Source organism: Varroa jacobsoni, unplaced genomic scaffold (genome assembly GCF_002532875.2).
Source record: "Varroa jacobsoni isolate VJ856 unplaced genomic scaffold, vjacob_1.0 scaffold_814, whole genome shotgun sequence".
Lineage (NCBI taxonomy): Eukaryota > Metazoa > Arthropoda > Arachnida > Mesostigmata > Varroidae > Varroa > Varroa jacobsoni.
The window spans coordinates 304,456-331,116 of NW_019213716.1; the positions used below are offsets into that span (position 1 = coordinate 304,456).

General features: G+C 39.3%; 1 protein-coding gene across 5 annotated transcripts in view; it reads right to left on the reverse strand.

Moving 5' to 3' along the window:
* Positions 1-2,268: 2,268 nt before the first annotated feature.
* LOC111264034 (hexosaminidase D) overlaps positions 2,269-26,661 on the reverse strand; it is a 39,802-nt gene continuing 15,409 nt past the window's right edge. For all 5 annotated transcript variants that reach the window (XM_022839616.2, XM_086969918.1, XM_022839617.2 and 2 more), the window contains 10 exons: positions 23,595-23,916; positions 23,136-23,416; positions 22,058-22,196; positions 21,742-21,823; positions 19,642-19,775; positions 19,190-19,458; positions 18,719-18,952; positions 18,300-18,472; positions 9,102-17,985; positions 2,269-2,748 (listed from right to left, as the gene is read on the reverse strand). In XM_022839616.2, coding sequence (XP_022695351.1) covers positions 17,904-17,985; positions 18,300-18,472; positions 18,719-18,952; positions 19,190-19,458; positions 19,642-19,775; positions 21,742-21,823; positions 22,058-22,196; positions 23,136-23,416; positions 23,595-23,916 — 1,716 coding nt within the window. In that variant the 3' untranslated portion in view covers positions 2,269-2,748; positions 9,102-17,903. The remainder of the gene's footprint in view (positions 2,749-9,101; positions 17,986-18,299; positions 18,473-18,718; positions 18,953-19,189; positions 19,459-19,641; positions 19,776-21,741; positions 21,824-22,057; positions 22,197-23,135; positions 23,417-23,594; positions 23,917-26,661) is intronic.

Sequence of the window (26,661 nt, forward strand, 5' to 3'; positions counted from 1 at the left end):
AGCTAAATGCTACCAAAGGCCGTGGACAATGGCCGTGGACGACGCAACATCTCAAATGACTGAAATAAGTTACAGTCTGTCTCTAGCGAGCGCCATTTACGTTTGCCTTTCGAGTCTAGGAAGCATCGCCTTAAACCCGTTTTACGACCGATCAATGTATCCATATGGTGAATCACTAATGATTTACATCGAATATTCATACGATCCTATGCAAATAGTACAGGCGTTGTGAATTCGCCTTATGAGGTGAGCGTTTGCGCGACGTCAGCTTCAAAAAGGGCAGGCTATGATAAACGAAGACTTCTGCTGACCTACACCAACAGCGATTGTTCTTCTATTGAAACGAAAGAAGTTGGTCCGAAGATGACTATGATAACAAGAAACTGATTACCAAACTGAAAACAACGTTGCTTTATTATTTCGATAGACATATCAATAAATCGACAGTCTGGGATAGGAGCGCTAGTTACATTTATAGCTTACTTCTCATTGTAGCGGATCTAATCCATAATAAGCTATTTGGGTTCTTGCGAGCTGGAAATTTGTTATTTTGTAAAAATTCTACGTTAATCTGTGCAGTGCTGTAACTGCGCATAGAGGCTATTCATATATTTTTTCGTAAATTTCGATAAGTTACGATCGCATGCACGCGCAAGGCATTACGCATTTTCTATGGTTTTTGCCAATCTATAGTCACAATCAATTTCTCGACAACTAACCGTGTCTATTACGGTAGAACGCCAGTAGAAACGTTGGATTATTCCGGTTACGACTGATTTTCTCCGTGCCTTTTTAACATGCTCACTATATTTCAGTGGCGAAAACTATGAGTTGAGCGCCATTTTACACATATGTACATACGCATCGGGAAACACGTTCGGTGCCCGATACGAGGTAGTAAAACGAGTGGTCAAGCTTATCAGGCAACGTTATCACATATCTGCCATCGCGGTTACACTAGAGACAGACTACTCGATACGTATTTGCCTTGGTGAGCTGGAAGCTCCAGCTGGACGGCGGGATGCAGTGCCACTGAGTTACCTCGGAAATCGAGCTCCAATCGATCGATGACACGGACTTGTAAGCTGCTCCGTTCGTGCAAGTGCACCTACCGTTGAAGAGCGCCACACAAACAAACAGTTACGTTTATAATAGCTGGCTATGTGTCTATGTAATGTTGACAATTACTAAGGTCTGTCAAGTTCCACGCCTGCAGGCATTTGTTAAATTGTAAAGGTGCGTGTGTGTGTAGTGTGTGTGTGTGTGTGTGTGTGTGTGTGTGTGTGTGTGTGTGTGTGTGTGTGTGTGTGACCGTTTTACCGTTTAGTCACCTGTCCAAACGAATGTATGGCGTTCGACAAAAGGAGACGTTCTAATAAGCTGCAAAACTAGTTAATAGTACTTAAAAAGAAAAAACCACAGCAACGTTTATATAGTGTATCTGTACTCTGTATCCTGGTTAGCGTGAACAAGCGTTTCATGCACTTTGCGTTTGGCTACTTGGACAACGAACATGGTACGATTAGCGATGTCGTGGTAGTATTTTCCAACCGATGTGTTGAGTTTACAGTGCTCATGAATTGTTTTTCCTGAAACATCATTGCGGTCGGTAAGCCGGTACACTTGATCGCACGTCGGACTACACGGAATCATTTCTCCCGCGTGGACTTGCCAATAAATCCCGTCACTTTTGCATTTTTCTGCAATTCAAAAACAGAATCTTGAACATAACGCATACATAGACATTCTGTAACAATGTCCTCGTTTCAAGCTGAGATAGCATGTGATAAGGGCCGTTCCAACGCTATGGACTATGGTGGTTATCATCCAAACGACCATTCAAGTGAGAAGCTCAGTGTTGATTTTCGAAACATAGACAATCTGTCTGTTTAGCAAAAAATATAATCGAAAAATTCGTAATAGAACAGTAGCAATAAAAATGTTAAGAAAAATTATCACATTGTCCTCCGTGTTTACAGCGCGCACTCTTTAAGCACACTTTGACTATCTGCTTTTACCTATAGGATAATATAGGAACCATATTCCTTTAGCACTATTTTTTTAGCGTTTTTTTTTATTAATATTTAAACAGCGTAAGCAACTGGATTGGGTCACCTAAATAATGTGAGAAATCGAACACATTTTTGAGGTGTCTACTTCGTAGCGACCTGACACCTTGGTAAGTCGTCCTTCGTATAACACGACATTAGCAAATGAAACCTACTTCATGGGTAAACGGGCCAGTCAATAGAACGAAACACTACTTACCTCGGTTCATATCAGCCGGGTACGCTGCCGTAAGCTCAATAATCGTACACAATGATGTCATTATCAGCATCCCAAGAAACTGAACCTCGTTGTTGTAAAGCATTTTTACGCACGTTTTTCAACGTACAGAGTACACGCCTGTATCGAAGAAACTTTTTTAAGCCACAAATTTTGCCGAGCACTTCTTCCGCACGGTTACGTGTTGCTTACAAATATCAATGCCTTTTTGCCTCCGTTTGACTCGGAGTCAAACAGCCCGCATCGCAAGCTGTACCACGTTAAGTCAGCCTAGACCAAGCAGTCATCTACGTTAAAGGGTTTTGACTTCATTGGGTTCTCGGAAGTGTCGTCGTGAATTGTCCGCAGCTTGCCCTCTTCTCGCCTATTTGAGGAGGAGCCATAGAGGTGGCATCTTGAGTCGATGGTGAACTTTGCCCTCTGAATCACTCGTGCGGATGAACGAAAAAATTCCACCGTTGTCTGATTAACCAAAGCAGATAAAAAGCAAAGAAAGGAATGAGTATGTCAGATTGATTCGATCCTACATTGCACCAGGCTTTCGTGAACCGAAAGTGTACCATACCAATTCAAAGCTGGTGCTCATCACGAATCTCTTGTTGCTAATGTTAGATATCCTTAGTCGAATACGATGATCCGTTTGAAAGGCGACACTTTATAGCCGCTGGCTTTGCCTCCTCAGATCACAGTTTTACACGGACGAGCAAATCTTGAATATAACCACAAGTCGTTTTCGCTCTAAAAGACTAATAAATGTCTTGAGATCTCTTTCGATGCCCTTCAAAGCATACACAGGTACAATGTCGTGTCCTATATGCCCCACACGCTGTGAGACTAAAAGTTTCGTACTCATTGTTAGTTTTTCTTTCATAGGTCTCCTCTATTCCGATTTAAAACTCTCTAGAATAACTGCTTAACGTTAGTAATTTTAGTAAAATCGTTAAAAGGCGGATACGCGTACATTGAATATAGGATTAAACAAGAAATTTCGATCATACAATGTGAAGCGATATGGTACACTGACGTCCCGTCCGGTTACTAAATGGCTTTGATCTATTATTAATCATCTACTATCTAAAAATATTTTTTTGCCTAAGACTGTACTAAGAACATTCAGTAGCGAAACATAAATCCATCGGATTGAAACGTTGCACTACGTTGCACCATCGAAACGTGATTACTATCAGGATGTGTCGATGTGAGATGTCAATGAGTTTGCAAGCCCTTTTAGCACATTATATCTTCACCATATCACCCAATTACGTCCCACTAGACCCATGTCCACAGATATACGCGTTCGCGTAGATCTTCTTTTCCCGTAATTATTATCACTATTCTTATTCTCTTCGTCCTTGTCATTATCGCAACTGAATATTCAGCTTGCACAACCGAAGTGACTGTACAAGAGTCCTCAATTAGTCGACTTCAGGCCCGCCGCTTCAAATGAATGGCGCTCGTTGGGTTGTATCACTTTTCCGAATCATTATGCCGAAATCGATGAATTTGGTTGAAACGACATTTTTCATCCTCGAAGCACAACGCTGATGTCGAAAGCGAGAAAAATTTTCGTCGTAAATTTTGTTACTCAAAATAAATTAAAAGGTAAACAAAATATCTATTGTTGGCACACTTCCTCGAACAAGTCTTAACTAGAATAGAACCTTTGCCGTAGACTTGAAAATACTGAGGACTAATACATGTACATGAAACCCACGTGGCTCTCCTATATTATAAGAAATACACAAACACTTTCGATAGCAGACGATACGATTGCTACATACGATATGGATTTTTGTCTAGCTAAGTCCTGCTAGGAAAGCCGCCAAAAATGACTAATTGGTGTCGACTGATAGTAATCTTTATCGAATAATAACTGCTTTGCTTCCTAATGGTGTCGTAGCAATCCGCTAAAAATCAAACCGACCATACTGCCTTAAAGCGTCAATTTTGTTTGGACAAGCAAGCAGAGCTTTATATATATCTAGCCAGTTTATTTGTTGGAATTCTACATGTTTGTACTCTTTTGTTTTTCCGTGATGCAAGTACTATCGAGTAGAATAGCGAATCTTGTAAAAAAATTGACGTCGTGACAATGCTATAAAACGACGTATCTCTGATTGTGAGTTTAGACTAGAGTTAATAGGAAGAAATACCCAGCTTAAAAACCCTAGAGTTCCTAGTGAAACAGTCGTTTATCTCAGTTATTTGGCCAAATCTGTACTCATTGGTAACTCGAACACAAACGCAAGAAATAACCATACGTAAACAAGACTGTCCCGTTTATAAGCGTAGCAGAAGATGCTCATCCTTGTATAACAGTGCGCATTTTCGCTAATACGTTTTTCTGTTATTATCACAACGTGGAATAAGATCTTAGACAGTAAAGTAGATTTTTCGGTGGCTGAGAAGAGTTCATAGAGGGATGCGTCAACGTGCAGAATCTGTAATAAAACCTTTTCCGTCTAGCGTTAGGAACCGAAACCAATGTAAAGTTGTCCACCATTTGTTTATTTAGATATTTCACTTCGATATTTCGGAAGGTTTATTTTTTCGCCTACACGGAATTATAGTTAAAATGAGGCAAGCTAGATTCAACTGCGAAAACTGATGATAACTTTGTGTCAAATAGAAGATTCTGAGCTCATTAGAAACGCTTCACGAAACATCTGAATCTAACTTCATTTGGACGGTGAGGATACTCCATGTCCTACACCTCTATGAACGAGAATTGTAGTCTACAGAAGATTTATCAGAGCTTTATATTTGAACTAAAATGGACCAATCATAAGATGTGTGGCTCATTATAAATCGTGGCAGATTCTTTCACGCTTTTGTGATCTAAGACACGCTTTTCTTATGCTATTTGTTTAGATCTATAATATTGACTTCTGCTGTCAGTTCTTAGAGTTGTATGTTTAACATAAACTGTAACCATATGTGCCACGCAGACATGCATAACCTCAGAAGTATTCCCATTTTGAGTTCTTGCGGCGCGCAGAAATCATTTGGTACTATTAACTCAGTTTTGTCAGGTGCCAATCTGGATGCGCGTGAGAAATTTGGCCGAAAGTAAAATTTTTTCATTGACGATCCTCAAGGACCTGAAGGTCGAGGCTGCGATGCGCCTGCAGCTACGGTACGCTTTGACCACCGCAATCGCAGATAACTCTGTTTATTTCCCTATCAGAAGTGATGCCCTCAATCGATCTAAGCTTGTTACCGAGACGTGCCGGTGAGGTGTCTCGGGCACCTCAAGAACAATACATCTTCTTTATGTTAACACATATGTATACCGATAAAAGATCACTTTATCTCTACATGCACAAGTTAATATTCGATTGAGAAAGAAAACGCCTAATTGTGCCATTTCGATACTGAAAGGCATTTGTGAAAAATGATGGTTTTTATAGTCGGTGTCTGCTCAACTTTTTTTTTTTTATCAACTCAGTTTTCGAGCTATTCTGAGCAATTACCAATCGCCACTTCAACTATGCGGAAATCTTATTAGTTGCTACGTTTCGCAGAATCAACGTCCGGAGAGTGACCATTTCGCAAGCTGACTACCGGTCGATATAGATTTCAAAGCCACCATCTAATTTTCAGTGGCAAATATCCTATTGTTACGCATAGCTGGTTTCTAACTAATCTTCAGCTAAGCAATCTTTTTTTTTGGGTTTGATTAAAACCTTCTAGTTGGATCCTTCTAGGCTTGATGTTTATAAGGACTTATTGCGGCGGCGTAGCCTGGATGGTCAATGCGCGTTTATTTGAATACGTTGCTATAAATATTTGGTCATTGTTGATTCGAATTTTGTTGGCAGATCCCTACTATGGCATATTGCTGCCATGCGGTATTATAGGTGTATCGGGAGAAAAATCCAGTAGGATATCGACCGGATAGCCAACAACAAGTGATGGAAGGAGGCATGGCATAAAGTACTTTACACTGGAATCGACACTTTGTAATTTGCCGTTTTTGAGTTCGTCTGATGTTGAATTGGGTTTATTTGTGCCGTGATTTCCCTCGGCCCCCCCTCGAAGACCCCTAGCGACACAGACAGTAGGGGCTGGGAGTCAGCCGCGGGTGAAAAAATAACGAGCTAAGATTCGTTCTACCATTATGGATTAGGTAAAGCAGTTATTTAAGTAAGTTCTGTTAGGTTGTTTTGTTGTGTGAGTAACGTGTGCCACACTCAAGAAACCAGAGAACGTTTAAGTCACCGTTCGCGCTAAGCCGCTCTGTCCAGGGTATCCGAAAATTCGTTTTAAAGCATTTCCTGTACGGAGACTGACGGCTTGTTCCGTTCTACAGCGGGCGAACTTAAAAATAACGAGACGCCACCAAATCTCTTCATTTACCTGAGGACTCCTGAAATTACTCGAGGTTTTCCATTGGTAAGCTAGATTAATTTCAGGTCTTCTTTATTATAATTAGATAATAAGTTGGCGTATCCATTATTACATGCTGTTGTTACTGTAAAAATTACTGCGACCGTTCCGACGATCGTGACTCAGCAGCAAAAGAGACAAAGTGAGAGTATTAAACAAAAGGTCGTGTGACATGTTTGTCATGCTGCCGGATAGTGAGGAAGGTTTCATTGTAGGATGATTATAATGGGACTATTAGTTAAGTGCCTATGAAAAATAGGTAAGCAGACGCAAGCGTTCAGTCGAATAAACAGAATAACATTGGTCCTTCCCGAAGATATAGTTTTTAACAAGTAAATAGAAAAAAAATACTAGGTACTCTTATATCATCGACCCGTTTATGCAACAGTAGACGAATGGACTCTTCACCAGGCTCGCAGAACCTGTAAACGAAATAGCTTCATAAAAAATTGCGTAACTTGGCAAGCGACGAGTATGTTCTATAATTAATAAATTAGTCCTCTAGCATAACAATGAATTAGAGCTGGCGAGGCATCCACAGTAAAGTAGCTAATAGAGTGAGCTAAAGCACAGGATTATCAGTGAGAACTGGACAATTAAGCGGCATCTTTTTCTTAGAGGAAGACATCGTTTTCCATGATAGCTCAGTCGATACGAATCCTATAGCCCTACGTATATCCTGCACGCAGTCGTTGCGTTACTGTATGTTTTTTTATCATCATCATCATCGTCGTCATCATCAATCTAGGTTGATAAACGTATAGTAATATCAAATTTTCTGTTTTACACGACAGTTATGCAATCCCTAGCGTGTCGTACGCAATGCCAGTGTTACGGTGCGCGTTCGAAAAGGGTCACGCGGAAGAAAATTTAAAGGTCGCGCTTCCATGGAAAGACGAGGAAAAGGAGTGGCTATAGACTTTTTGGTTTATTCCTGAGAACCCTACCTCTAACACGTTGAAGGTTTAACACGTTCTTTCAAGATACGCGTGTACTACGTGAAAAATCACTCGAAAATAACGGTTCGTAACATACGTTTCACGCTTTTGAAAACATTCTAAAATAGATTACGGTTGCACAAAGTTGTATTAAATGTCCTGAAAAATCTGAACGTCTGGACAAGAGAAACAGGCACTTTAGCCATGATCCCCTTGCGTGTGTAATGGATCCACGGAGCTCCCGCTAGCGCGATGATAAATCCAAATTATTACTATATAACAAGGTGATGTCGGAAGAGTGTAGTGATTAGGTTTCGAATACTGTTGCATGCAAAGTTAGCAATGTTTTTATGCTGGCAAGTTATAATGCCATCATTGTTAGTGATTTTGGGCCTCACGAAGTTGTGAGATCCACATAAAGAAAAAAAAAGTTACGAGAAAATCTATTTTTTTACTTTAGCTGAAAACCGCTACCGCTGCACTATTGCGAAGAAGCATTGTTACCACTTCATCATGTGTATAAAATACATAGCATGTTATCTATCACGCAACACAGTTGGCTATCGGAATATACAAATGTGTCGCGTAAAACTAATATATCCTATCAATACATAATAAAGCATCCTCAATCAAAGCGAGAATTTAATTTCGAATAAATGTAAACATCTTTTTAGTACAATGTTTACCATCTAAGTGTGACAACCTCTTGTCTAAGAGATCGTTGCAGCTAACTTGCAACTGTGTGGCGAATCGCAATTTTCTTTCGGTCCTAGTTATAACTTGATACGCGAAAATAGTGCTGAAAATATAACGAGATAAGAGGGTGCTTTTTTTTTTTCTGTTTTTTTTTTTGTTTTTGTTTCTAAGAAGAGTTTAAATAAAAAATCTCAATAGTATAGTAACCAGGATGCCCCTATCTGGTATTGTGAGATAGTGATACGCCGTAAGTATGTATATGAAAACCTGTTCGGCTGGTTAGTCATTCATTTTAAGAAGCACTCGAAAAGGAATAAAAAATTGTTAACTGATAACAGTGGGTTTACGGAAGCATTAAAAGTGACAAGCTGTCGATTTTTTAGGAGAAAACCATGTCACCTTACAGATATTCCTCGTTCCAACGGTGCGTGGTGGTTCTTCAGAGCAGCACGCACCGTTGGCGGCTATGGTTTGCCACTTCATTAATGAAATTCAACGATCAATTATTCAAACACCGAAGCCCAGGGGCCTCATTAATTTGAAGGTTAAGTAAACTTGTTGACTTTGTCTCAACTTACTTTGACGGGATGACTCGGAACAGATATGTAACACGGAAAAAATACCAACACCTCATAGTTATGGTACTTTTATCTTATAAGATACATAGAAGACCGCGAAGACGTTTTTAAAATATGACCATAGGCATATGATCTACTCGTTTTTCTAGAGGGCTGAAAAGTGAATGCACGAAAGGTCCCACGAGCTAATTTTTGAAAAAAATAGAGAACTTACCGCGTGAGTTGAAGTTGATTGGGAATGAAATCTAATGCACCACTAGTATTTTTACAAACGCTAAGTTTCAGAAAATTGTATCTAAAACTTCTTTGTTCAGTGCCTTAATCTAGCACCGCTAAATTAGAACGAACGTCTGACTGGATATGTGTCTTCCTCAGCTCAACAGTTGTTATAGATTCATTTGGGGTTTTCTTTCTCTCGCTGTTTCTATCAAATGTATGTACAATGACAAATTCAACAAATACAGAACTGCGATTGTCGTCTTACGGACGTCTGCTACTTAGTCCAAAATATCACACTACTTTAATTAGGAGAATTAGACATGCAAGCTAATTCGATAACCTCAGATAATATAAATATTAGAGCTTAAAAGATATTGTCGTCTAGGATCAATCAAATATAGATACCAGAATAAATATACTATACATAGCTAACTTTTCTAAAGGTATCGCTTTTTTTTTGTAACTAATTTTGATTTAAATATTTAGCTTTATAGCATTAATAATTTTTGCTTCTTAAATAAAATTTTTATTATTTTGGATTGTCTCGAATTATCTATGGGATGTTTAGATACGTATTAGACGAAAATCGTAGACCTTCGTGGTTCGCGGGCTATTTACATGTATCAAAACTGTGTACGCTTCCTATTCATTGAAAGCAAGTGTTTGAATACAATTTTGTATGGGACGGATCAGAGAGAAGTACGAGATCTCCAGTGGAACCCGTATTTTTTGTATTTTATATGCAACGAATTCCCTAATGAACATACATAATCCATAGTAAAAGAGTTTTAATGTATTTCTCGTTACCCAAATAATTCACTAAATTGGGCTGTATGCATGTCTACACCTGAACATATTTGAGTTTGGATCTTGTGGGGGGAAAATTGTGGGGGATTCAGTAAAATAAGGCTAAGTTTTTCATTACGTAAACATCAAACAGCCATTTGTAAAGCAAATAACATCACGTTAGATATGGTGCTGGATATGTAAATTATCGAAAATAGCCAAAAACGGTGTTTATATAGGGGAGGTATTTTTCATAATCACTTTTGAAAATGAATAATATTGTCGCTCATACGTTAAAACTGCATTGGAAGACAACAACAACGAGTGACGTAATCGTTCTAATCATTAGAAATTAAGGGAAACGTCTTGCGCTTTGCGTAAATTTTACTAAATGAATTAAAAAAATCAGCGCCACGTTCTTGAAACCAAACATTGCTCCACAAAGGTAAATTTCAACCCGCGTAAAACCCCTCTGCAAAATGACATTGCTCAAACTGCTTTGTAATTCCCTTACAGCCTGACACGCTTCTAATTTACCGGTATAGCCAAGATTATCTGCTTGTTATCAGAGACTAATAATATGGGACCACAGATCACCTAGCGACAAAGATTCCTTTGTTAATGGTAGGCGGTATGTTTCCTTTCATTCGACACTGCGTATAGCGAGCATTTGAGTCAACAAAACTATCAACAGTCTATGAAAAGTGTCTTTGCTATGATAATAAAATACTTCAGAAGGCCAATACTATTAGGTTTTTGTTAGAAAAACAAAAATATAGCTCGATCAATAGAGAAGCGGATAAATCAATTCAAACAGTGAATAACAAGAGCCGAATAAGAGAGCGAAAAAATAACAATTCTTAACAACCATAATTAATAACAATCCTTAAGAATTCATTTCCGAGATATTATAAAATATGCTTGAGGCTGTGTAATGGTGCTTTCCACTGAAAAGCTGCAAGGAAAATATGTAAGGAAATAATAACTCGACTATCGTTAATCTTAGGAACACGCAACTATTCTTGTCGTCACGTAGATACGTGTACGGACATTTCCATATATAGCTACACCTTAATGCTCTAGCGGTTAATTAACTCAGCTAAGTTATCAGTATCTTATGAAACTTCACAGCCTCTTCTGAGGCTCACCGGCGCCGATTGCAGCGTGCTATATTTACATAGACGTATTCGTGACAGTCATTTCTTCTGTGAACTTATATGGAACTTACTAGACGTAAACAATCAACCAGCTGGATTACGGTTAGTTTCGGCGTTGTCAACAGTATACTATAGCTACAAATATCTTTAGCTACTTTTTTAAACTGAAATTCACATGGTTAAAAATGGCGTATATTAACCACTCCTGATAACAGATCCGCAAGCTCGTTTACCCGTGTATTTGCGTCACAGGATAATTAAAAAAAAAAAACATCTTGTGCTGTCTCTGTCGGCGTAGAGGCTGTATTTCTGAAATACTTTATCGATATAAACATAACAAATCCAAAAAGTGTGCCTTGAAATACACAGGATGAAATATATTTTAGCGGCCATTCAAAATTGTCGTAGAACCAATATTAATTGCACATTGAGCTCTAATTGTAAAGACTAATGTCTATAAGGGATTCTTTCTGGCAGCATTTAGATAAAGGACAAAAGTGTGTCTTGAGAAAAGCGACGGCAAACGATTAGAAATATCATAGATGAATGCTGTTTCGCCGCAAATCTACAGTCCACGCGGATAAGGGGCGTATGACGGTATCATTTAAACAAAAAAAAAAAAGTGTTCTTCTTATTACAGCGGCAAATCCACTTTGGGAGATGTGGTTGGTAAAGGAGATCAACCAGTCGTCAACAGCACCGATATCAGGCTGGTACAGGTCTAATAATTGAGCTTCCCCTTTTTTGCAAAAGGCTCTCTTCTCAGGACCACGAACGTATATGCGGGCAGCGATATACATAGGGACATTTCCGTATGAACTAATAAGTGAGCAACGGTGCGGCCGGCTAGATGTCTTGGAGCTTATTTCACTAGCGCAGTGCTCATGCACTTCCGAACTAAAGACATAAAATTTACCGCAGTGGTTGTCCGTACTATTAAAAAGCTGTTTTATCTTCTAGGAGGAAAGTTGTCTGCTAAAGCAGCAATCGAGATGTCGTCGGTCAGTACTGAAGAAGCTACAAACAAGCAAATTCCCAGCGCCAAGTATCTAACTGGATCCTGGAGAAAGCTGTAGTATCTTAGGTGGATTCATTTAGCATAGTGAGGTGGTGCATGCTTTTCATGATATTCTTGTTAAATAAACCATTTTTCTTATCGCTTTGGCATGCCGAACTCAAATAAATATAAAGCCAAGCAAGAACAGCTTCGCGTACGGTCATATATATGTATATATATATATATATATATGTATGATTTACGATGGGTATCTTGGGTGAATTAAAATGCTATAGTGTATCGTTTCTAATCGTATAGCTTGTATTTACATAAATCCAGCTTCAGATGATTGAGTCACTGCCAAAACGAAAGGATTAAAGTTGTGTGCTTCTCGAATGCGGAACGCAGATCTGAAAAGCCAACTAAAGAAGCTTTTTATCCAGTAAACAGATGGTTAAGGTATAATAAAAGTATTCTATCCTAAATATGTATGTAGCGTTCGATTGTTTCGCTGAAAGTTACACACTCACTATTAACTATCAGTGTTACTAATACCGAATAATAAATAATCAATGAAACTAAGCATGGACTCCTAGAAATTCGACATCAGCTCAGTTTTGCTCTCTTAAGGGTGCCACGGTCGAATAACGGCATAATCACAGACGTAAGATGGTCAGCAGATTATCTATTTTCCCGTGAAATGCATTTGTTTAGGCTTAATCCTATTACGAATCCACTGCGATTGTGTTTGAAACTGGATTGTGTATCGTTATCTGAGGCAGGTACGACACGTATGCGTATCATCTACATGGTCTGATGCCAGGCAGGACCGTTACTAGCTTAGCCTCGAACGCCCGCGGTATCAATAAGCTAGCTGACGAATTACGATCCTCTAAAGCCCAGTTTTATTTTACTGAAAATAACGAGTTATAACAAAAAAAAAAAAAGCTAAATGCGAATACACAGGCACCAGAAACACATAGTCAAGCTTAAACTTCATATTGAGTAAATAGAACTCCCACAGTGTACCGGATACAAATTCGATACCATTGAAAAGCCGCAACGTCCGCTGTCGTCCATTACACCGGATTATATGAACGTTTATAAAAACGCACTGTTCAAATAGCAACGACAAATACAAGCTAAATCTTAGTAATCTATGCAAAATATTCATGACATTAAGCCAACTATTCTTACTATAACCGTAATGATATCAGAAGTGATCGTGACGTCTCTAGAGTAGCCCGGCGGTTACGTACGGGAAATCAGGTTAGTTGTAGATTCATTCCCTGTCTATTGTGGATATAGTACGAAATATTATAAAGCGTCCGCGCAATTAAAGATGTACCTATTATATAGGTAGTGTTCACGACATTATCTTGTTGTACCAATACGAGTTATGATCGAATATCTTGTAGTCGTTGATTTGACCATAAGCATGAGCGCAGGCTCCTCCTAATAATTTATAGATATGTTAATAACATCCGACATTTTCGAAATGAAAATATCTTCAAGACAAGAGTGTACTTTCTGTCACTCTCAGTGTGGAGGGGCGCCGCTGAATCGATTGAAAGAAAAAAATTTGAAATGAATACAGAATTGTTTACAAAAAACAATACGTGCCGAACGAGTAAATTGCTAATATGGAAAGCGCTATTTATATGGTTCTCTACATACATCAACCCACAATTTATTTCTTTAGGGATCCATTGCCTGCACGAAGCGAATAGAAGAAATAATACCACAGCCATTGTTTAGTAAGGAAAAGTTTTTTTAAGTAAGTAAGTAAGGAAGAATTTTTCCATTAACTTAGTTAACATCATTCACTCGTTAATTCATTAACATGAATTTAGCATTTTTCCGGTAAAGCTAAGACTGCACTGTGTTTCATTTTGATTTGTATCTGCTCTAGGAAGTCGGTTAAAGTTAAGACGATGTATGTCCGGTTACTTCAGTAACTCTTCTGTAACTCTATACTAAACACCTCCACAATCATGTACCAGTCCTGTTTATATGTTTATGTTAAATGCAGTCGCTGGATACTGTCATACATTCGCTCATTGTCAGTTGCACTCCTGCTAAAAAATGACATTTACAATATAGAACTTTTATTTCCTCTTATATTTGCTCCAGGGCTGATATTTTCAGTTTCGGCGAAAAGCTCTCTTTTTCTCTGTTGCATCAGGCGTCAGGCGTCAGGAAACTGGGTCATCAAGCACAGGAAAGCCTAAAAAAGCATACGGGCCGCAGTTTTCCGAAGCTGCGGTATGTTTGAGTACTTTTTTTGTTACTTCTTTCCACATCATCAGGGACTTGACGTAAAACCTTTTGGTTTTTATATACAATTATGTATTATCGCCGTATCAATATTCGCTCAGTTCAAACAGTTTGACAAGATCATACATATTTCTATGTGACCAGAACGGTCCGAGTCCAATTGCTACGAGTACTGAATTCCGGTCATTTGGAAAATGATGAAAAAAAATTAAATTTTTTGCTGCGGTTCAGAGGCGAACAGTGTGCTATTGAGATGCGCGGAGTTTCTGTAGGGCGTCTGGCTCTTTCGATGGATGCTTCCTCCGCGTCAACTACACGATCTATTTAGGAAATTAATAAAAGTATTTATTTCCTATCTTCATCAACTTCAAACATATATTTAGCGTAGATTTTAAATATGCATTGTACTGTATGATGCAAAATTCTATCTAAATTTTTAGGAATATTTTCGACGCGAAATTTTACAGGACAGATTTTATTTACAATGTGTTGAAGGTGCAGGTTATCATGCATTGATCTAAGCATGTATTTTTTTATCAAAACGTTTTCATTTTTTGCTGGATAGGCTACTATGATGTTTTGGTTATTTTTTGGCTTACGTAGTAGTGTATGTTTCCACAGAGCTGCAAGAAAGCTCCTAAATAGCTATTGGCTAATTTACTTGCAGTTAAACAAAAGAGACGCTTGAAAAGAATGCTTCGTGCTTATCTCAAAAAATATTGTACAGATATACTGATATGCATTAAAGGAGTACAACTGTGCTGCTTTTCGACTTCCTGCAATGGGAACATATTGCATGAAGCTGATCTTCCTTAAAAGTCTATTTTTGAAAACTACTTTTTGAAAAGTTGTGGATTTCCTATTCAAACATTATAGCCATAACAAAATATGTTTCTGGAACAAAATATGGAAATAATAGAAACTAGTCAGGTGACAATCGGTTACTTGAGGCCGCTTCTTCCCACCAATCAAGCATTTTTTTTCTATAGCTTCCCCCCCTATAGTGACAGCCAATGGTCTAACGCTTTGACTATTGCTTTATGCAGAATACAGATTATACATTGGTATCCACTGTGAACACTTTTTATATGCTACAGATAACTGTGCTTGTGTATAGCATATCTGTACAATTACCACTAATCCCATAAATGTTTTGTCTTGACAAAAGCCGAAAGTCGTCATTGGGTTATGTGAATCGTAGTGTTTAAGTAGCCATTCAATTTTTTTACACATTTGTTATATGTTGATTGTTATAGCTAGTTAGACATAAATGGCAAGCGTTTGGTGACGAGCATGGCGTATGCACTCCATCAATATCTAATGCACCACGTGTCTACAGGAAAGCTAAATTTGTTTCTAAAATATTGTAACAATTTAGTATTGTTTGCTCGCTATTATGTTGACCGCTTACTTGGACGGCTAGGCGTCTGGGTGAACGAGACAGGAAAAGTTGCCGTTGTTTCAAGTTCTGTCAACGACACGTCTATCCCCTACGCAACCTGTGTCAGTAGTGTACATTTATAGATTCGGTATTGTCTATATTCCATTCGACGACAGGAATATATATGTTTGTGTACTCACTTAAGCATAGCCATGATACTATCGTATGTATCTTGCTGAGTTCTATTTCGCTATATTTCTATATTTGAGCAACTAAAAACACTATAAATTGGCATAGCATCACGATCTTCTCTTGTTGTGATCACTGTCAGCATTATTTACTTGCTTAGAAGGCTCTCTCTCTCCCTAACCTATCATTACTTGTATGCCTCGGCTTTTCCGTTGATCATTAGCTTTTGCGTACTATCCAACATTGCTGTCCCAGTTCGGTACGGTCGCCCACGCTGTCATGTGAGCTTTTCATATTTATATATAGACGAAGAAGTCCCTATATATATATACACACCGTATCTACCATATATGCCTGCCTGTCTGCCTACCTGCCTGCCTGCCTCAAACTCCTCTAACCTATACATGCTTCTATTGTGTTACTGTGATATTCACACACCCCTCACCTCAAGTAAGTACGGCGTACAAAAGATCGACATACATTTAACTTTCGTTGAAGTGCTCCATTGGCATCGAGGCTGTACCCTATACGTTCACAGCCTCTCAAAACAGAGAAATTAAATAGAGAGATTCGCATTGCGTGTTAATAGAGTATTTCCATGGTGCCACTTCTCCTTCTTGTCTCACCCAGCTCAATGAATATTACTGAACCGCTAAAGTAAAGATGTTATGGGATACTTTCCATGTTGCTTTTTATATAGCGTTCACAGTTTTTAAGGTTTTTTAAGCTTGGCTATAGCCGTTGTAGGTCTGCCCACAGTGTAGGGTATATACACAAGTGCATATACAAATGGCGTCTGCCACAACAAAAACCTAAGACGAGCTTTTGCTTCTGCTATTCTGATGCAGAGGAACTGATGGCACAAAATGCAAAATCGAAACAAATAATTTTAATTAAACAAAACTCAATTTCGATCTATGCACGTACGAGCGTACGTATAGCCTTACTTCGACGTGAAGTTCTTAAGGACTAAGAACAGAATTTTGGAAGTTTATGACGAGTAATAGCAATAGTATACGTATTACTACACAAACGATGTGAGAATCGCAAGCTTCACCACCAACAATTGTATTTATAAGCCACTTACACCACAAGGACGTAACGTAAAGTTACTATTTTGAGCAAAATAAATGAACGTCAACCGAGACGGTATACCGATCGTCATCATTTGGGGGGGATGCGATATCATTCTCCGTTGATGTACGTGCCAGTGCTCCATCTCTGATCGCTATGAATAAAGCTTGATCAGCCCTATCGTTTCGTACCGCTCGGTTCCACAATTTACCGTTAGTTTCTGTAAATAAGTTTTGTTAACAAACCTAATGAATGTTGTTGTTCAATGTCCTCATACGCACATATTAAATAAACGACAACTACGAAAATGTTGATGACGGTGTCAGCAGGGATAATCATATCATAGATAATAATTCTAAATAGTGCAAACGTGTAGCCGCGTGTACATATACAAAACCACGAACACCTTGGCATGCCACTGGACATGTCGCCATTGACAGGTGCCTTCAACTCTATAATAAATAATGTCTATTAGTGTTCGCGATGAATTGGGATAACTGGCTGTAGATTCCCCGCCGGTCAATAGTCTGATACATGTAAATTTCCTGTTTTGTCATTCGCGAATATAGTTGTTACAATATTATAAAGCACCATGTCGCTTGAGTAAAATTAGTGCGGGGCGTTCTGTGAAGGGCCATCTGTTCTAACGGGCCCCAAATCGCGTCATCCAGCCATAGACCCAGCATCAGATTAGACCCTTTCTTCCTGTCATGATGTCGATCACAGATCATTCATTTTCTTTCTTAGTACGGTCACTGAGATTAGCGGAGACTTAATTGTTTCCTTTTAATTGGAGACATACACACACCCGCTCACGCAATATATTCGAATTGGCTTATTGCTATTAGCTTAATACAACTACAGTGATTTCTTCGGTGTCCCTTTTAACATTCCTCAGCGGTACTCAGTCATCTATACCGAAGTAGTGTTCGCAGTCTACAGTTCAGTCCGGCCTACCCCAAAACGTTGCAGATTTGGGTTGATGGGTAGCGGCCGTTTAGGCCACGTTCGCGCCTTCCTGAAGGACAACACAAGATGGCAACAAAGGCTGGTCAAACAATGCTTCTGAATAAGCCCCCCATGCTTGAGGAAATGTTGCCTAGCCCTTTGCAACCGCGACAGTTTTCAAAAAAGCACGCGGTTCGTTACTTAAAGACTTGACAACTATCAAGAAAGGTCCAAAATGAGTACCTGTGTAATTATAATGTTATCTTACGAAAGTTTATTCCTATAAAGCGACACTCTGTATAGCAATATGTTATTTCTCATCAAGACGTCTATCTGTCCTTATCGTGACATGCGATTTATGCGGTCATTTCGAAGATTACGAACCTCAAAGACTCTGCGTCTGCCTTGAGCTTTTCCAATTTAAGGACAGTTGGATAGATATTCTGCTCGATCCACTCAGCAACAGTGTATTCATCAAATACCTCTCGAAGCGCGTCTCTCGCTTGGCTCGACAACAGGGCAACGCTATAGAATACCGATGGGTATTCCTCAAGACCCTGTAAAATATTATGGGTTACTTGTTTTTACTTAGTGTCTTATCGTTTCTACAACGACAATATAGACAAAATAGGCGTTTGCTACAACTGAAGTAGATTAGAATAGGCACACGTCACGAACATTCAGCTGGGGACCCTCAATTGATATACACACGTTCTGTTCATGCTGATGTTCGTCTCTGAAGATCTCTTTCAGTATACGGAATTGTATGCTAAGCTGTATTCCATATACGCGTAAATACGCACCTGATCAATGCGGTCAATGAACGTGTAATTTCGTCGCACATTGTAGGGCGTAAGCCAGGCTTTGTGAATGGTGACGCCATCGTAGTACTCATTGGCGTGCTTAACGGCATCTCTATGGTTTTCGGTCATGCGAAACACGTTGGCGCCAGGAAACATGCAGCGACTGACAGAGTTCCAAAGGTATTCGTCAGCCTCAAGATCGAGTCGCCGAATTGGCTCGTGACAATTGAGCAGCTAGATAAGAACGCACATCTCGGTTAGTTAATGCAAGATATTATTAATTAAATAATAATGCCACACAGTAGGTATTTTCTTCTGTAGGCCGACCGTCTAAACCGCTGTATAGTTTGATGTTACAATGAGCCTAAAAATAAACAAAATAGACTAAGGATGGAGACATTCAAACACAGTAAACGAGGGTACTTGCTATTAATCGTATTTCTTTAAGGTAGATTATATGACCCGACGAACCTTTGACATTTGCATTCGAACATATTGTTCTCTGCCAGCGTAACCTCCGGCTGTAACGGAGACAAGACTAAGGATCAACGAAGGGAATCCAGCAGGGAAGGTCTCGGCCAGGGTGGCAAAGTGATCGTAACGCTGCCAGCCGGTGATGACAAGACCCCGAAATTGTCCATGGAATTTGCTTTTTTGCTCTTCAATCACGTCTACCCAGGCGACGTTGTTCTCTAGGTGACCTTTTGCCGAGGGCACCGTTAAGGTCTCACCAAAAGCGCCTACATTTATGCAAAACAAACACAGTTAACACATATCGCAACGTGTTAAGAAACCTATATCTCAGTAAACGCCTTACCTCCCGCTGTCCCTAGACGGCGGCCCTCGAAGGATTTGTTCATAAAGCGGACGACCTGAATAGACAGTCAAGATTTTACTTCAACAAATCGTCAACTAATGAATACCTTTGAAAGCAGACGCAGCCCAGATGTGAGGGAACACTTCACCGAAGGTAATCCAGTTGGAGTACGGAATAAAGCGGTACACATCTTTCACATAGGTCCACACCATTGGTTCAACCAAATCGTGCAAGCGGTACCTAAAACGACAGCACAAATGATTATGGCTTTATTGTTGGCCAAATGCTTCTACGCAAAATTATTTATAAGGGAACGAAGGATCGCAAAAAGGTCACTGCCTTTGCTAAAAGGAGAGAAATCTTTAGTGTACCGCGACTATCTAAGGGCTTTGCCTATGAAAACAAAACATTTAGTAAGCTTGTGCAAACTAAATATATCATCTATAAATTCTATTTCACAAAGTTCCAAGTATGTTAATTCAGCTTTAAGTTTCATTGCTTTTTACTTTACTTTACTGGGTTCGGTTAAACGAGACTAGATTTATTAGCCACTTTGTTTGACTTATATGGTAAATTCTATTATATTCTAGTCATCATCATATGATAAACAAATTTACTGTAATGATACTAGAGTATAGCACAAATTCGACTATGGCGAGGTAAGTAAGTTAACCATATACAATGAAAAATGAAATGAACCCAAAATTCGACTTTTTTTTGGTAGACTGTTAGAAGTGATTCCGGCGGACTTTGAAACTGGATAACTTATGAACTAGTGGAACTAAGGTGATCATTTTTATATGAGTTAAAGATAATCATTTTTCGCATATTTGAGAACTTCTGTACAGCCTTATATACCTACACTTCCTGTTCCCATAAACAGTTCCTTTGCATATGGCTTCTAGAAGTAAATCGACAATGGCATAAGCTAAATATGGTGTCAAGCATGGAAGGCCTCGTGTCTTAGATCGGGAGCGTTAAATATTTCCTGGTTTAATCCAGGAAGTTGAGGCATGGGAATGAATTCTGGCGTTATCATCAAGTAACTAGACTGCGTGCTTTCGACTGCCCTGTCGACGATCCTTAAGTCTCTTGAGGAACTGAAGATTGCGAATTGTATCCTTTATTTTATTTTCGGCAAGTATCTCATAGTAGCAGGTGGTCTGATATCTATCTGCAGGTACTACTGTCATCTTACGTCCGAACCTATTCAACACTGCTACCGAACTCGAGTTATGTCTAGAACGATCCCATTCTCTCGCCTGGTCCTTCTCGGGCTGGCAGGAAGTTGAACCATGCCTTGACGACTGCAAGTTTCAAACAAGTTTTTTATTGACTAAAAGTCTACAAATTGTATGTGAAATATTGGTGACACGCATTTAGAGCTGATCTGGAATCAATTCACTAGGGCACATTTTTACTCAGTTTCTACATTTGTAGCGTTTGGGTTATAATTTTCTAGAAATGTTACATGTGAAAGACCAACTTTGGTTAACAGAGTCTTAACACTCCAAGCTTTCCTCTCGCAATGCCTGCTTGATTACGGCAATGCGTTATTGTCTTTCGGGCTTTATTCTCGCACCTACTCATTAGGCTTCAATACCAATCTTCATTCTCAAAGCGTTTATATCGTTTCGCTCAAGGTCTTCATACCTAATTGTCTTCACCAATCTTCAATGAATTTTTGCAGCTCTGTTTCAATCGAGAAGCAAACGTTTGATTACTGAACGTTGGTATTCAAAGTTAAAAGACGTAGTTCTCTTGAAGAAAACGCACAGTCAGAGGTTTCTGAAAGACTGCAGCATTCTTCGTCCGCTAATGGCGCGTAGTTCAAAAGCTACTGAATTTCAAAGTTTGCCGGATTCGCTTGTAAGAGTCTTATATTTATTTTCTGAGATTTCGTAGACTATTGTCCACTGACAGCCTTAAACACATAGAAATTTGTGTGTTAACGAATCAACTCAAGTACATGCTTAGTTACAGGACCCATTTGTGGTGCAATTTTTTACACTAAAAGGCGCGTCCTATATAGGAAACCGACTTTATTGTTTTTATTACATTGACTTAAAAATTTACTTGGCGTGAATGAAGTTCCTTAACGCAAGCTAGCGATAATACATACATATGCGCCCACTTCTCAAAGCTTCGTACACCAAACCCGGTTAGCTTCGATAGATACAGAACACTCTTACCGATATTAGCTCACCTTCTGAGTTGCTCCGGGGAATAATTTCGCATCATATCATCCCAAACCAGAGGAATCACCTGGAGTTCTTTTCGAACAAATTCTGTGGGCGTATTACGACAGGACATTTTTACTTTCGTTACTATTATACAGCATAATGACGCGAGAGCACGCAAACCATAGAATATGAACTGTATTCTATGCTCTATATAAATTGTTAATTACATATGCTTCATAGTCGAGTACCTCAAGTCCAGTAATACGAATTTAACAATGTCTTCTCGAAGCAAACTTGTAGTTTAACAAACTCGTCATTAAAATAAATGTCAAAGCTAACCTGCGACGTGGGACATATGGCCGAGTAATAGCTCTTCCTTCGACTTCATACTGCAGAGGGTACACTCGCCCAGATGAAAGACCTCGTCGCAGCCGATGTGCAAATAACGCACATGGAACTTGGAGTGCAACGCCATCATCTGTAAGCAATATACGACAGAGAGGAGCATTTTACTTGTCCCTGATAGGAACTAGGCAGCAAGTAATCAGTTCTTTAGGACGTCCTATTAGTTCGTCACATAATCTAGGATAATACAAGAATTTTACGTATAACTTTATATGGCAAAAGAATATTATAACAGCAGACAGGTTATGCGAAAATATCGATTCGACGCAGCTTCTACCAGTATCACGATAGGATTACGAAAACAATCGCAAGCGCAACTGCCAAAGCAGTAAGGCAGGCGATAAAAATATCTCTAAATTCAATCGTTACATACGCGTTTAACATTATGAGCCCGTAGATCGTATATTACCGTGTGTACGAACTAATAAGAAGAACCTAAGAATGAAAAAAACAAAAGTTCTAACTTGGTTATTCAGCATTTGGTCGTCTGGTATTTTCAGCTAAGGCTGGCTTTCCGAAAAGTTTCGTAGATGCCTAAAGCAACCGCCCGCACACGATGTGGACATAAGACTACATCCCGTTCCCACTCTCGGACAGAAATAACACCTCCAAATTTAGGTTCGAGTGATTTCGATTGTTGTTTCCATGTTTGAAAAAGATTATAGGAAGCGTAGCATGTCTTACCATTGATTCTTTTAAAGAACTTATCAATAACAACATAAGGTACGGTAATAAAATCACAAAGACAGAGCTCTTGAAAAGCTTTTCGAGCGCTGGCTGCGATGTGCAGACAATAAAATAGAGTGTATCTAACTGACACCAAACTTGAGATAAACACATTTTAGGGCCAACTGTCTCCTCGTATTCTATTGCACATTACAATAACTTAACTTTTCTCAATAATTTTTTTTATCAATGGCTTTTGCAAATGTGCCCATCCAAGTATTCACCCAAACAAGCTTCGGCAAGATTATTCTTGGCGCAATGATCAACTCGTATGTATCCCACGAACCTGTCTGGCCATTTCCTTGATGACATTGAACGACTCGTTCTTAGATGGACAGATAACAGCGGGGAACTCATCCATCTCGCGAAGATGGCGGTACTTATCGAACTTAAGTACGAATTCAAGATGTCCGAACGTCTGAATAAGAGGAATCAGGTGCAGCTTAAGATCGACGGTTATATATCGAAGCAACTCCTCAAGCTCTGCCATTTTGTATGCGTTTCCTGCTCTGATGAACTCGAGTGAGCCACTGTACGGGAACATGTCTTCGTATTCCAGCATGACACCTACAAAGCGAATAACTTCTTACCCGCGACTGCTATAAAACAATTTCAATTTTAACTTACATTACTTGTTAGTCCTGAGTTTATGAAGTAACCGAGCGACAGTGTACCGTATAGTCAAAACAATCATAATTATTATAGCGGTCATGGTAATCAGCTTGCGGTGCCCCTCTATACGAACCTGTTGCGCCGGCTTGTTGGATGATAGGAAGAACCTTTTTGATATAACTGATCTTTGGCGGAGCTCCCTTCAGATCGAAATGGACAATTCGATGTAATGGGGCGCCTGGAGGTGCTGTATATGGCTCAGGCAATGGACCCGAAGGATACATTTGTCGTTTATCTTGACTGACGCCTGCATTTCGCGAAGGGGCGTCTGCCTGCGCTCCATTTGTTTCACCGCCGTCTGGCCCATTGCCGCCAGCGGTTAATTTCTGGTGTTGGGATTGTTGCGGTTGGGCATTGTATCCGACAATTTGACTCTGCATGGGAGGTTCGGGATCCTATCAGAGAAACAAATAGCAGAGTACAGATGAAGTTATGGAAACCATTTTTTAATCTTTATGAAGCATTTAAAATACGTACCAGGACAAAATGCCTCGACCTAATTTTCGACCTAAAAAGTATCAACATGTCATTTCGGCATTTCAACAACTGAGTGGCACAATTAAATTTTGTATCGTTTGTCTACGCATACAAAAACGTAGCATTTTTTCTACTTTGTTAAATACGAGTTTGACAATCATGAGTCTTGGCTCGTATTCTTAGATAGGATTCACTGATTCTTTGAGTTCTTAATTTCGGACCACTGAAAAGTAACATTTGTCTCTTGTGAATGCCATTTCGCTCCCTGCTTGCATTTGTTGTTACATTCGAAATTAGTCTCTACTGTGCTAGCGGTATTATTGTTTGCCACGGAAATATCGGCATTTCAATCCTTACACAAAGTTGTTTACATTGTAAATAACCCCATGACTCTTTTTGATAACCAATTTACCACCCGAACATTTTCTGATTAAGGCTGCCTACAAGCTTATAAAATGTTCCTGCTGTAATAGAAATTCGGCGGAATCGCTTAAGTCGAATCCTACTATACTGTATCCACCCGACATTATCAAATGCTAAATTATAAGACCTTTTACAATCTAGACTGTGAATATGCCATGGCGAGCATGGGACGCTGTCCACTATTTGGGAGCGCTGTATCATATCAAGCTTTTGCTCGTGAATCGTTTGATTACGAGCGAACCCTTTTTTGTTCGTAGAATATGACGTACCTGTTATGAGCAGCTATCTTCTATAGCCTGTGACATCATCTTTGTCTAGTTGGCATAAAGATATTACGCTTACTAAATATGGATGACATAAAGTTGTGGTCACTTATTTGATAGCAATTAACGGCTAACTATTTTCTATATAGTATAATATGTTGAGAGTAAGAAAGCTTCGTGGTCGACTGAGTTCAACCAATTCTGCTGCTACAGATAACTAGAATAACTTCAAAAACATTTAAATACCATGTGACTGCAAGCGTATTATAATTTTATCTCCGACAGTAAGTGATGGAGCAAATATTAGATTTAATTGCATACAGCCATAGTGAAATCATAACGAACTGTTTCCGTGCGAAGAGGATGAAAAATCGGAACAAGAACTTTAGGCTTATCGACGTCTTCTCCTGCTCGAAAAAAACAACATACTGGCACAGACGGCTAATGAGACGTGCTCTGTTCATGGACCTTCAACATCTCGAACGTACAACCTCGAAGTAGTTCCACAACAAGGTGGCGACCATAACCTGAAACAAAAGATCGTTAGAGGCCTGGCGAGAACAGAACAAATACGTTTTTCTACGAGAGAGAAAACGCTACCAAAAGTGCTTGAGAGTCGGGCATGTGAGATGCGTGGCTACAAAACCAAAAGTGTGTTTCTCTAGGCTTCCGCATAGGTATCCCCAGAGGTCACAAGGCCGAGAGGATACTTCGCTGGTTTTAAAACATTGCAAGCCGAGGCTCGGCTAAAGGAAAATATATTCAACTCCAGAGTGGTTCGTTTCGCTTAGGAAAAAACGACTTCAACTTCGACGATCAGACACGATCTAGACAGTCTCTTACGACTGCGTCGGCCGTAATAACAGTGTTTGAATGTGGTTATCTACGTATATCTAAAGTTAGGTGGGATTGGGGTCAGTCTCGGTGCGTCAACCGAAAGCATTTGAATCCATCCGTATGCCAAGGGACCGTTTGAACTTTTTTCCTTTAGTGTCCCAAGCTTGCAACGAATCGGCGATATGAAGTCAACTTCCCGAAAAAATCGAATTTTTTCGTACACTATCATATCTGGAGTTGCAAAATGAATCCTTTAGACAAAACCATCCAAAAACTTTTGTTTCCGGAAGAAAGCCAAAGTATTGGCTCTCCTTGTATAAAGTCTATACTGTGACTACACATAATATGAACGCCGTCACGCAATTTTTATTCTTCGGCCCGGATTTTCCGGCTCCTTCCGTTACGTAGCCCAATCCTGGTTTTTATATTTCACCTCGTTTCACTTTTTATAAAATTCTCTTGATGAAGAACATTCCATTTTTTTCTTGAAAAGTAAATATACAAATGCGTGTTTATGCTCGTGTATGGGTATCGAAAAAAATCTGTACAATATTTAATGGGTCATCACCTTTTAATTGCTTTCTTTTGTAGATGTAATAAACTGGAAATAGCGAGTTGACAAAAATTATTTTTTGAGCAAAGAAAATGAATTACAATTATTTAGTTTAATAATTGACGGAATGATAACGTAGCAGGAGTACAAACGGTATCGCACAAAGTCCGCTAATGCGACCTACAATATAAAGGTATATTTGTAACCGGTTAGAAGGTTTATAGAAAACGTTCCAAAAGACCACGAGCTTCAATGAGCTTTACCATCGAAAAATGTTATAGTGCAATATATCAAATCTCTGTAAGGCAAGCTGGGCGGAAGCCTCGACATCAGTGCGACCATCGCCTTTTAAAACGTTGTACAGTGAAGAGCTTCATTCCAACAATGATGCGCAGTATCAATGAGGGTACTTGAAAAACGCTTACAGAATGCATAGTCCTCGGGGAAGATCGTTCAGAGCGATAGGGCTGCATTCAGATTGAAGGGCACTACTTATTTGCATAATTGCAATTACTGAGCAAGTTAAAATTCACATATTACGCAGAATCATGTAAAAGTACTAAGTTTATAGTGCAATAAGCTATTTC